Raw genomic sequence first — 12,723 nt, 5'->3', positions numbered from 1 at the left:
AACACCAAACCTTATCCCTGGGAGTGGAGTGGGATATGGTTGCAGCAACACTTACTGCATTCTGGGCCACATCTATCACTGACCCTCTACCATTATTTCTCCCAGTATAAAAAAATTAAAAAAAATAAAAACATTTAGCAGACGCTCTTATCCAGAGCGACTTACAAGTACATACATTCATACTTTTTTGTACTGGCCCCCCTGGCCCCCCGTGGGAATCGAACCCACAACCCTGGCGTTGCAAGCACCATGCTCTACCAACTGAGCCACACGGGCCACATATGACCCCTGGTTGTATTTCATGTCTAATTTCTTAAACATTTCTCAAAACCCCATCCAAATTGTCCAACTCCTACTCGATTGTGGTGTCCACATCCTGTTAGTGAGATTTAAAAAGGTGTGCCTGACACCAACCACTCAGAGAGAGTAAATACCAAACACTCCTACATCATCCTGCTTTTAGAAACAGACACCTGCTGACCTGCTGCCTGGCCAACCAGGAACAAAACAGACTGAGTATGCAATCCTAATGAGTAATCTGAGCATAAGCCATAGATACTTATAGGATCAGATTTACTCAAAGATTGCACTAGTTCAAAGTCTGCAAATGGGCCTGTATTCATAAAGAATCTTAGGAGTGCCGATCTAGGACCAAGTCCCCCCTTTCAAAAAGGCTAAACAGATCCTAGATCAGCGATATTACTCTGAGACGGTTTATGAATATGTGCCCCAAAATGTACTGGTAAAGGTCAATAAAAGATTGTGAAAATTACAACCTTACTGCAAGTATAGAAAACAAAGGTGCAAACTTTGCACTGACGTAAATGCTTAATAATCTGTCCTGGTGCCTTTCAATGCACTGCATGGTCTGAGAATTCAGAAATCATGAATATTTTCACAATGCCTTTTTACTAAGAAGGTGATTGGCTAAGAGGCTGACCTCAATATACCCTTGACAGCGAAACACAGGTTATTTGAGTCCATGTGAGAATCAAGTCTGGTTTGCAACACAATTCATTTACTATTGTTTTTACTTTTATCATCTCTCACTGTTATAGAACATTTGTCTAAATATATATTATGTTTTAATAAGTACCTAAACCTCTGTTGCATCTGTATCTGTTGCAACAATAAGGAAATGACATAATTCCAGACACAAAATAACATGTGGCTAAGTAAAGTGCTCAAAGTAACTGAATTCATCCATCCCCATTATAAGTCCTGACACACCTCAGGTTATTCTAGAGAGTAGTGTGGTGTGAGAGGAAGTCACATTTGCCACCCACCTTTCAAAATAGTATTTTTACTCAAGGCCTGGTATAGCACTTTCAGAAATGAAATAAACCTGAAACCTCACTACGTGCAAAGAAATGATGTTCACATCAAACATGGAGTACCAGTCAAAAGTTTGGACACACCTACTAATTTAAGTTTATTTTATTTCATTTTTTTTACTATTTTCTACATTGTAGAATAGTGAAGACATCAAAACTATGAAATAACACATATGGAATCATGTAGTAACCAAAAAAGTGTTAAACAAATCAAAATATATTTGACATTCTTCAAAGGAGCCATCCTTTGCCTTGATGATGGCTTTGAACACTCTTGGCATTCTCTCAACCAGTTTCATAAGGTAGTGACCTGGAGTGCATTTTAATTAACAGGTGTGCCTTGTTAAAAGATAATTTGTGGAATTTCTTTCCTTCTTAATGCGTTTGACCCAATCAGGTGTGTTGTGACAAGGTAGGGTTGGTATACAGAAGATAGCCCTATTTGGTAAAAGTCCATATTATGGTAAGAACAGCTCAAATAAGCAAAGAGAAACGACAGTCCATCATTACTTTAAGACATGAAGGTCAGTCAACGTGGAACATTTCAAGAACTTTTAAAGTTTCTTCAAGTGCAGTCGCAAAAACCATGAAGAGCTATGATGAAAGTGGCTTTCATGAGGACCGCCACAGGAAAGGAAGACCCAGAGTTACCTCTGCTGCAGAGAATACGTTAATTAGAGTTACCAGCCTCAGAAATTGCATCCCAAATAAATGATTCACAGAGTTCAAGTAACATACATATCTCAACATCAACTGTTCAGAGAAGGCTGCGTGAATGAAGCATTCATGGTCGATTGTTGCAAAGAAACCACTACTAAAGGACACCAATAAGAAGAAGAGAATTGCTTGGGCCAAGAAACACGAGCAATGTACATTAAACCGGTGGAAATCTGTTTTTTGGTATGACGAGTCCAAATTTGATATTTTTGTTTCCAACCACCATTTCTTTGTGAGACGCAGAGTAGGTGAACGGATTATCTCCGCATGTGTAGTTCCCACCGTGAAGCATGGAGGAGGAGGTGTGATGTGTGGGGGTGCTTTTCTGGTGACACTGTCTGTGATTCATTTAGAATTCAAGGCACACTTAACCAGCATGGCTACCAAAGTATTCTGCAGCGATATGCCATCCTACCTGGTTTGCGCTTAGTGGTACTATCATTTGTTTTTCAACAGGACAATGATCCAACACACCTCAAGGCTGTGTAAGGGCTATTTGACCAAGAAGGAGAGTGATGGAGTGCTGCATCAGATGACCTGGCCTCCACAATCACCCAACCTCAACCCAATTGAGTTGGACTGCAGAGTGAAGGAAAAGCAGCCAACAAGTGCTCAGAAGATGTGGGAACTCCTTCAAGACTGTTGGAAAAGCATTCAAGGTGAAGCTGGTTGAGAGAATGCCAAGAGCATGCAAAGCTGTTATCAAGGTAAAGGGTGGCTACTTTGAAGAATCTCAAATATAAAATATATTTGAATTTGTTTAACAGTTTTTTAGTTACTACATGATTCCATATGTGTTATTTCATAGTTTTGATGTCTTCAATATTATTCTACAATGTAGAAAATTGTAAAAAATAAAGAAAACCTACCCTGGAATGAGTAGGTGTGTCCAAACTTTGACTGGTACTGTATATTCACACTTCATGAAATGAAACAACTAACTGACAGAGTTTGCCTCGGTGCAGATTGTGGTCACCTATCACCATAAAAATCTGATTATTATTTATGGTCTGTATATTTTAGGTCCGCATAAGAGATTTGACCTTTGACCTGGGGCCTGTAATACAGCTGGCAGACAATGGCAGGTACTGTCTGTGTCTCCAGCAGTACAGTAGATGAAGAGGAAATATTTATCACCGTGCTATATCACCAAAACATATTCTCTCTCTCGCTCTCTCTCTCTCTTTGACAGCTGAGATGTTGGTGCACACTATTTCCAATTCAAGGACACAAACCATCCAAAATAGCTTTACTGTATCTATGTATCTATTGTCATAATGACTTCCCGTGCCCATTTCACCCAACGATTGGCAGGGCATTCTCTTCCTCTTCTTTTGCTGATTTCAGAAGTTTGCTGTATAAAGTATTTGTAGCTAAAAATATTATACATATATAGGCCTATCAAGAAATAGGGAACATGCAGACCAATACACTCCAGTGTTCATGTGATTGCTTTTGAATAATCCTTAAAAACTACAAAATATGAAGAGCTTAAACAATTAAAATTAAATGTACATTTGATGCTTCTCTGTTGACTTTGGGGACATTAATACAGCTTATGATAGGCAGGGCTTCACTGTTGCAGCCCTCCACTTAGGCCCAACTGTAGTTTAAACCCCCTCTTAACACCATAAAGACTATTTGTACTGTATACACTTCATACACAGTGTTCACTATTATCTCCATAGTCAAATGAAAGATAAAGGTGCAAGTACAACACATAATATGTACAGTATCCCTGCAAAAAGACACTGATTGGAACTAATTTCTCTCCCCACAGACCAGTGCGGAGAGGCCACCAAATCCCCCCCAAAAAAACAAATCTTGTATTTGAAAGATAATTATTTTGCTAAGAAATTGCTCTTATGTCAAAAACAACCACATTGGCATAAAACAAACAAGTGTACTGATTTGACATGCTTAAAAAAAGTGTTCCTACTTGGTTTCACGTTTGCTCTAGGTCTAGCTTGGAGACAATACATGTCACCAATTTAGCTGCTGCGGCCTAGGCTCTTATTGTTGGACCATCTCTGTAATTCATTTATTTATAGTTATCCTTCTCTCTCTTGTGATGAGAACAGTGGGATGATGCAGAGAGGGGGTTCAGAAGTTTTTTAACACCACATGCCCCAAACAATAAAGGCTGGGGCAGGTGTTGCTTCTATCCTTTGTCTTGTGTCTGAGGCATTTGTGGAAGTATCGTTGTGTTCCGGTGACTGAAACAGAGACAAAGGCAGGCCAGCAGCCATGGATGATGTATACAAAGCAGCGGTGAGTACAGATACAGGGACAAAACCTGCAGGGTGGTAGGTGACACAGGGGGATGCTAGATAGTTTATGTCGAGGACAGTTAGAATCAATTAGGAGTCTTCATCTGATGTACTAAGGAGGAAGGAGGTTCATGATCTCAAACTTCCCTCATTGGTGTTGTAAAGAGTTGTAAAGTCAATGGAAATTCAACATTATATCTTTTGAATAAGCAACTTACAAGTACCAAGATTCACCAAGGTTAAACACAAAGTTAGTCATGTTCTATGAGCCCAGCTATTCTGAAAAAGTTAATTCAATTTGAATTACCCCTGTGCTAGCACAACAACAGAAAGCATGTTGTCATGTTAGTATGATCATTTGAGCTCATCATTATCTTCTCTGAGGACCCAGAGAACGTCCTGTGTGTTTACATGGGATTTCTGGCATTTCTCTGCCTGACAACAATAAAACAAGGACAGTTAGGAGGAAGAAGAGTGTCGACAGCTTTCGGCTCAAACATATGGCTGTCAGTGGAGTCGGTGCCAGAGCCCCCCATCGCCACCTGACAAGAATAGTAGGTGAAGAAAGCAGCGTGACATTTCAGTCAGACGGCACCAGGGGTAGGTGGCTGTGCTCGACAGGTTTTGGGCTGAGTTCAAGGAGAGGGAGAAGGTGCATTACACACTGCGAGGGCTAGGGGCTGACTGCGGATCAAGGGGAAGAGAGACAAGAAAATGAGGAAATGACCACTAATGGCCTCCAGTGTGGTCCAACTATGAGTGGTTTGTCAAATAATAAATGACAAGAGGCCAACCAACCTGCATAATTTAGACACATAAAGTAGGTTAAAATGAGTTCTAAAGCACTATAACTGCATGTTTAACTTGCTCCACTATTCCCTTCAGGTTGAGAACTTAACAGAAGAGCAGAAAAATGACGAGCCTTGCTTTTTCTACACAATAATCCCATGACATTTCTTCTTTACCTTTGCACCATTCATGTCTATGTAGAAACACTAGGAATACCCATAAGCGCCACTAAAACTGCTTCTCACCACTATGTCCCCACAGAGTTCAAGGCAGCCTTTGACATTGCATGTCAGGATGCGGAGGACGGCTGCATCAGCACAAAGGAGTTGGGGAAGGTGATGAGGATGCTGGGGCAGAACCCAACCCCTGAGGAGCTGCAGACGAGGTGGATGAGGATGGTGCGTCACCATGGCTGCAAACTTATTAACACTCAATACTACACACACAATATTACTGTACATCCCCTATACTAGCATGCTAACAGATACCCATAGACTTCTGCATTGGCTTGCAAAACTACCTCTAACTTCCTTCATACTGGACACAGAGACAAAGATGGTATCCACTAGTTCATCTGACTCTGGGGAAGTAGAGAAGAGGCCTCATTGCCAAATTCCTGAAGTATACCTTTAACCTCAGGCAAAATCATTAGGTCAAGTAGCCTGAGGGGGTGGTTCATACATAGTTTTCAGACTGGAAATGTTACTTTGGAACTCACCTTACTATGTTTCAACATTAAAACACCATGTTACAGCTGCTGTGTGTGTGTGTGTGTGTGTGTGTGTGTGTGTGTGTGTGTGTGTGTGTGTGTGTGTGTGTGTGTGTGTGTGTGTGTGTGTGTGTGTGTGTGTGTGTGTGTGTGTGTGTGTGTGTGTGTGTGTTTACAGGGAGCGGGACAGTAGGCTTTGATGAGGTCCTAGTCATGATGGTGCGTTGCATGAATGAGGAAAGCAAAGGGAAACCGGAGGAAGAGTTGGCCGAACTTTTCCGCATGTTTGACAAGTAAGGCTAATATCAAGCAAAGTGGTTGCCAAAAAACATTTGGGTTTACTCTAACAAGAACCTATAAAGACAAACATATAGACAACTAAAACAGTAATGTCAATAAAAGTCTAAGTATTTAAATTAATTAATATTGTTGACAGAGTAAGTAGAGTACAGTACAGTGTTATAAAGAATATGTGTACTCATTGGTGCTGCTTACAGAAATGGAGATGGCTACATTGATTTGGATATGCTGAAGACCATTCTGGAGTCAACTGGAGAGGCCATCACTGAGGATAACATTGAAGAACTCATGAAGGATGGAGACAAAAACAATGATGGAAAAATTGATTATGATGGTAAGACAAGAGGCCCAACAGTAATAGTTATGTTATGAAATACTGTGAATAGAATAGAATACTGCGGTCAATAATACATATCAAATATAAATGCGCTCAAAGACATTTGAGCCTAAAGATCAGGTTGGCACTTCCAGAATGTGTAATTATCATTTTTTTTGACACTCATCTAGGCTATCCTTTCATGCCAAACCTTTCACAGTTCAAATCCAGGCAGTCAGTAAGACATTTTATTGATGATCTACCATGTGCACTGGGTGTCATTCTCTTCCACAGAGTTCCTGGAATTCATGAAGGGGTTGGAGTAAAGGAATCAAAAGACTCATGGACCCTCAGACCTGGAAAATACTCATACTTCCTCTTAGCGCTGACATGCCATCACACCATTGCCTGAACAAGTTTGAAAACATTTAAATAAAAGCCTCATCTGCTCGGCTCCATCTACCACATGCATCCATCCTCAACGTGTATTGGCCTTGGTTAACATCTTGTATGTGGTCCAGTTTCTATCCACAACACTATCATCCACAACACGGCCAGATGTGATACAGCCTGGATTCAAACCAGGCACTGTAATGACACCTCTTGCACTGAGATGCAGTGCCTTAGACCACAGAACCAGGGTCTGTAGTGACCCCTCTTGCACTGAGATGCAGTGCCTTAGACTGCTGCGCCACTCTGGAGCCCTAAAAGCCCTTAAAGACAAGGGGTCTTGTTATGTCCTTGAAGTGAATTTCTTAAATATAAATGTATTTAATCCCCAATAATCCTAGATTATTCTATGCAAAATCTTAACAAAGGGGAGTTAACACTATACTCCACAATACTGTATATTTTCAATAAAGAAAGATTTTCAGTAATGCAGATGAAAGTGTATTCAGTTCAATAAAACTGATATCAGCAGGATTGCTTATCAACATTGTATTGTAGCCTATTATATTGTGGACGAACGAATAGCTAGCAGGGTTGATGCTGTATAGAGGGCACAATGTAGGTCTGGTGAGGCTCTTTAGATGAGTGAGAAAGTCCATGGTATTGGCAAGGGTTAATGCCACGTTCAAAACAACTGGGAACTCGGGAAATCTCTGACTACCGAATTCAGTGCGTTCAAGACAACTGGGAACTCGTGAAAAAACGTTATCCGACTGAGAAAACTCGTTTTGAACGGTCATCCGGGACAACTGGAAACTCAGACAGAAACAAGGTCAACTCATGATGTCAGTGATCTTCAGGTCGGCGCTCTAGAAAGCTCCCCTAGTTTCCGACATGGAATTCCGAGTTGAAATACCGTTCAACTTGGAATGTCAAGTCGGAGCCTGTTTTTTTTCCAAGTTCCAATTATTAAAGGCATTGAAGTCGGCGATTTCATAGTTCCCAGTTGTTTTGAACATGGCGACACGCACGCACACATACATACATACACAGCCCTGTGAGTCCAAATATCGGCGTACGTTAACCAGCTGCTGCAGCAGACGCGTCTTCAACCAATGGAAATGTTGCGAATCATGTGGGCGTTTTGTGCAGTGCGCAATCGCGCACGCCGAGTATACACCGCTGAGAGGAACATGGCGTTGGCAAAATAACCACAGTGAAAAGATTATGTAGCTACCTGAATAAAACATAACATATTGTTGTTTAATTTTTACCCTTCATAAAATCATTGGACTCGCGTCAGAAACCTATGCTCGAAATCATGACTACCTGGTCGGAAAAAATGCTCCAGGTGCTTCGCCGAATGAATAACTTTTATTCGCCAGGTTAGAGTTAAAACTATTTGTGATAACTGGAAGTGAATGATAAACTGTGGCTAGCTATGTGTGTTTGATAGCGAAATGATTAGGTGTTATGCCGCGTTCCCGTGCTAGTCAGAACTAGGAAATGTCTGACATACTAACTGGTAAATCTGGCACGTGTATAACTACAACCAGTTAGAAAGTCGGACATTTCCTAGTTCTGACTAGCACGTGAACGCGGCATTATCTAGCCTATACTACAAAGCATCTCTCTCGCATCCAATATGTATGTTTGTGTCACCCAGGCTCCAGTCGAACCACATGCCTTCGGTTTGAGGTGGGAGGAGAGCAAGTTGGGTGGGTGTCTTCCAAAGTGGCGTCCATTTTGAGTACATTTCCAGAGGTCTTCAATCCACCACAAGGTGGCGCTATTACTCTGTGCCAAAATCTTGACTCCTATGGGAGGAGGTCAGAGGCTGTAGATTCTGTTCTTCAGTCACTTAGGAGGGAAGGCTTGTTGACTGTCTTGAAAGGATGGAGAGATGAGGTGAGAGTATTACAATATGCTGTAAAACTGAAAACAGACTATACAATCTTTTTTAATTCCCTGAAATTATATATTTGGGCCTCTTCTATAGAAGTATGAAGTAATGCCCAGATTCTGCGACACTCCACTAATGTGTATGGAGAGATCTGCCACAAGTAAGTCGTGTCCTAAGCAATAACAGTAGAAAATAATCCCAGTGTTCCCCCTGCAATTGCATGCCCCATTAACATTGTCTTTGTAGGCCTTTTTGGAGTGAAACGATATGGAGTCCATATTAATGGGTACTGCCAGGATGAACATGGGGAACTCAGGATGTGGGTGGGACGACGATCCATGACCAAGCAGACCTACCCTGGAAAACTGGACAACCTGGTCAGTACCTATTGATTTAAAATTAGAATACAACCGATTACATTTTACCGGTACATATTTTTTTGTGAATGGCAAACTGGTTTGACCATGTTCTTCCACCATGTTTTCAGGCAGCTGGGGGACTAGCAGCAGGTATCAGTGTGAAAAACACCCTGATCAAGGAGTGTGAGGAAGAGGCCTGCATCCCAAAAGATATAGCAGAGACTGCCCGCCCCGTGAGCACAGTGAGGTGATTGACATCTCAACAGGAGTAGCCAGCTCTGTCTGCAGTGTCTCATTGAGAATATCTCTTTGCATGCTTTTACATAGGCCTACAATCGCATCCACATGATTTCAATCATCTCTGTGTCTTCTCTCATAGCTATACCTATGAGGATGAGGAAGGGGTGTTTCCTGAAAGCCAGTTTGTGTTCGACTTGGAGCTACCTCCTGAGTTCAAGCCTAAGATAGGGGATGGGGAGGTGCAAGATTTCTACCTCTACTCCATGGACAAGGTCAGCCACTCTACTTTTGAGCACCTCCAGTACTGCATGTTAGCGTTTACGTCTGGCCCACAAGGAATGTCTTCAAGAGGCCTACATTGTTGTTTTCAGGTGAAAGAACTGCTGATCAGTGACGACTTCAAGCCCAACTGTGCCATGGTGGTCCTAGACTTCCTCATCAGACATTCCTACATACAGCCTGACACAGGTTTGCATCAGTACAATCAATCAATGACATGGGATAACATAGTTATAAAAACTAGGCAGAGGCTGCAGATCTGTCGTTAACCCCCCCCCCCCCCCCCCCCCCCCCCGGTTATTTTCCCCCCAGAACTGAATATCCAATTCATGTTCCGCGCATGTGTTATTTTACGGACACGTTTTGTTTACATAGGTGCTGCTCACGCTCCCTTCGTTTCCTCACCCTCTTCTGAATCTTCTACCAATATGATTGACAAGATGTAGCTACGTTTCTGCCGCATATCTGAAAAGCAGAAATAAAAACCCCACTGCTATTTGAACGAACATTCCAAAGTAAATATATTTTGTAGGCTACAACCTTCTATGTCTGTTGTAAATAAGAATATTGCAAAAGCACAAGCAGGGCTCGGTCTACACATTGCATTAGGGAAAAACAGTCTGGTTTAACCACACTGTACATCTGTGATGTAGCCTCATCTTTATAGTTATGCTGCCATATCGTAGCCTGAGTTGCTGAAAAATAACACTACGACTGCCACCTGTTTTGTCGATGCTTGCAATGATGGTGAACTCCCCACCTGAGTTTTGCATTGGGGCAAAACAATCTGCGTAACAGGTTAAAACTGTTATTTCGCAAGTATCACAGGATATGATTGAAATTCGCCAGAGTAGCTGTTCCACCTATGGGCAGCCGAACGTTATAGGCAGCCGAAGTGTAGGCAGCCGAAGTGTGTACAGCCGTGGCCAAAAGTTTTGAGAATGATACAAAAATGTATTTCCACAAAGTTTGCTGCTTCAGTGTCTTTAGATATTTTTGTCAGATGTTACTATGGAATACTGATGTATAGTTACAAGCATTTCATAAGTGTCAAAGGCTTTTATTGACAATTACATGAAGTTGATGCAAAGAGTCAATATTTGCAGTTTTGACCTTTCTTTTTCAAGACCTCTGCAATCCGCCCTGGCATGCTGTGAATTAACTTCTGGGCCACATCCTGACTGATGGCAGCCCATTCTTGCATAATCAATGCTTGGAGTTTGAGTTTTTGTTTGTTCACCCACCTCTTGAGGATTGACCACAAATTCTCAATGGGATTAAGTTCTGGGGAGTTTCCTGGCCATGGACCCAAAATATTAATGTTTTGTTCCCTGAGCCACTTAGTTATCACTTTTGCCTTATGGCAAGGTGCTCCATCATGCTGGAAAAGGCATTGTTCATCACCAAGTTGTTCTTGGATGGTTGGGAGAAGTTGCTCTCGGAGGATGTGTTGGTACCATTCTTTATTCATGGCTGTCTTCTTAGGCAAAATTGTGAGTGAGCCCACTCCCTTGGCTGAGAAGCAACCCCACACATGAATGGTCTCAGGATGCTTTACTGTTGGCATGACACAGGACTGATGGTAGCGCTCACCTTGTCTTCTCCGGACAAGCTGTTTTCCGGATCCCTCAAACAATCGGAAAGGGGATTCATCAGAGAAAATGACTTTACCACAGTCCTCAGCAGTCCAATCCCTGTACCTTTTGCAGAATATCAGTATGTCCCTGATGTTTTTCCTGGAGAGAAGTGGCTTCTTTGCTGCCCTTCTTGACATCAGGCCACCCTCAAAGTATTCGCCTCACTGTGCATGCAGATGCACTCACACTTGCCTACTGCCATTCCTGGGCAAGCTCTGTACAGGTGGTGCCCCGATCCCGCAGCTGAATCAACTTTAGGAGACGGTCCTGGCGCTTGCTGGACTTTCTTGGGCGACCTGAAGCCTTCTTCACAACAATTGAACCGCTCTCCTTGAAATTCTTGATGATCCGATAAATGGTTGATTTAGGTGCAATCTTACTGGCAGCAATATCCTTGCCTGTGAACCCCTTTTTGTGCAAAGCAATGATGACGGCATGTGTTTCCTTGCCGGTTAACCATGGTTGACAGAGGAAGAACAATGATTCCAAGCACCACCCTCCTTTTGAAGCTTCCAGTCTGTTATTCAAACTCAATCAGCATGACAGTGATCTCCAGCCTTATCCTCATCAACACTCACACCTGTGTTAACGAGAGAATCACTGGTCCTTTTGTGGCAGGGCTGAAATGCAGTGGAAATGTTTTTTGGGGATTCAGTTAATTTGCATGGCAAAGAGTGACTTTGCAACTCATCTGATCACTCTTCATAACATTCTGGGGTATATGCAAATTGGCACCATACAAACTGAGGCAGCAGACTGTAAAAATGTATATTTGTGTCATTCAACTTTTGGCCACGACTGTAGCTGGAAACCAGTTTGACAGTGGAAAAATGTTAATGAATTCCAGTGATCGGTCTGCCGCAAGGACAATGGAAAAAACAACATTAAATCGCTATTTAGACTGTGTCTTGCTTGTTTGATGTCTAAATATCTGCATGTACTTCCTCCTGAAAAAAGAACATGGAATCGCTACTTAGACCGCCTGTTTGTGTCATGCTTATGTTTGTAATAGCCTACTGTTACATAAGTGTGTTGTACAACATGTCAAAGTTTGTAGACTACACCACACAGACGTCCAATCCGGAGCAGCTATGAATAAAAAAATATATGTAGAGTATCCCGCACATCGGGCCTCTCATACCTTTAACTGTTGGGACGAGGTCAAGTAAAAGTCGGATCCGCAGCCACACCATAAAAACTATTTACAGTAGTGCAATTGTCAATAATTTAAACACCAACAACAGCAGAAGATTCAAGAAAAATCTGACCGCTATCTTTTTTTCAGAGCCCTATTACCAGGAGTTTGTTGCTGGACTCCACCACACTTTGTAAATACTGAAGTGAAAAATGTTACATGAGGGATGGTCAGATGCAGCACTCCTTTCTAGATGCCTTGATCTATTCTGTCAAATGTTCAATCTTGTACTGTTTTGTAACAGAATCATGAATAAATTCCATTCACATCTTGGGATTTCGTGTT

General features: G+C 41.9%; 1 protein-coding gene across 2 annotated transcripts; it reads left to right on the top strand.

Moving 5' to 3' along the window:
• Positions 1–7,967: 7,967 nt before the first annotated feature.
• tpk2 (thiamin pyrophosphokinase 2) lies at positions 7,968–12,714 on the top strand. Of its 2 annotated transcripts, XM_055892411.1 has the most exons (8): positions 7,969–8,210; positions 8,492–8,733; positions 8,825–8,888; positions 8,975–9,105; positions 9,216–9,334; positions 9,467–9,599; positions 9,699–9,795; positions 12,529–12,714. In XM_055892411.1, exons 1-8 carry the CDS (start codon positions 8,135–8,137, stop codon positions 12,573–12,575), a joined length of 909 nt encoding a protein of 302 aa, XP_055748386.1. In that variant the 5' UTR covers positions 7,969–8,134; the 3' UTR covers positions 12,576–12,714. The 2 variants fall into 2 exon arrangements, with proteins under 2 accessions (XP_055748385.1, XP_055748386.1); XM_055892410.1 differs by lacking the exon at positions 12,529–12,714 and having other exon boundaries at positions 7,968–8,210; positions 9,699–9,895.
• The last annotated feature ends 9 nt before the right edge of the window (positions 12,715–12,723 follow it).

This window comes from Salvelinus fontinalis, chromosome 31 (assembly GCF_029448725.1).
Source record: "Salvelinus fontinalis isolate EN_2023a chromosome 31, ASM2944872v1, whole genome shotgun sequence".
Lineage (NCBI taxonomy): Eukaryota > Metazoa > Chordata > Actinopteri > Salmoniformes > Salmonidae > Salvelinus > Salvelinus fontinalis.
The sequence above is the reverse complement of the archived record's forward strand: the minus strand, read 5'-3'. Positions and strand labels throughout refer to the sequence as shown.

Coding starts and splice junctions, on each gene's coding strand:
- tpk2 (XM_055892410.1), top strand. CDS start 8,135: ATGCTCGAAATCATGACTACCTGGTCGGAAAAAATGCTCCAGGTGCTT. Junction 8,211..8,491: donor GAATAACTTTTATTCGCCAG/GTTAGAGTTAAA, acceptor TGTGTCACCCAG/GCTCCAGTCGAACCACATGC. Junction 8,734..8,824: donor TGAAAGGATGGAGAGATGAG/GTGAGAGTATTA, acceptor CCTCTTCTATAG/AAGTATGAAGTAATGCCCAG.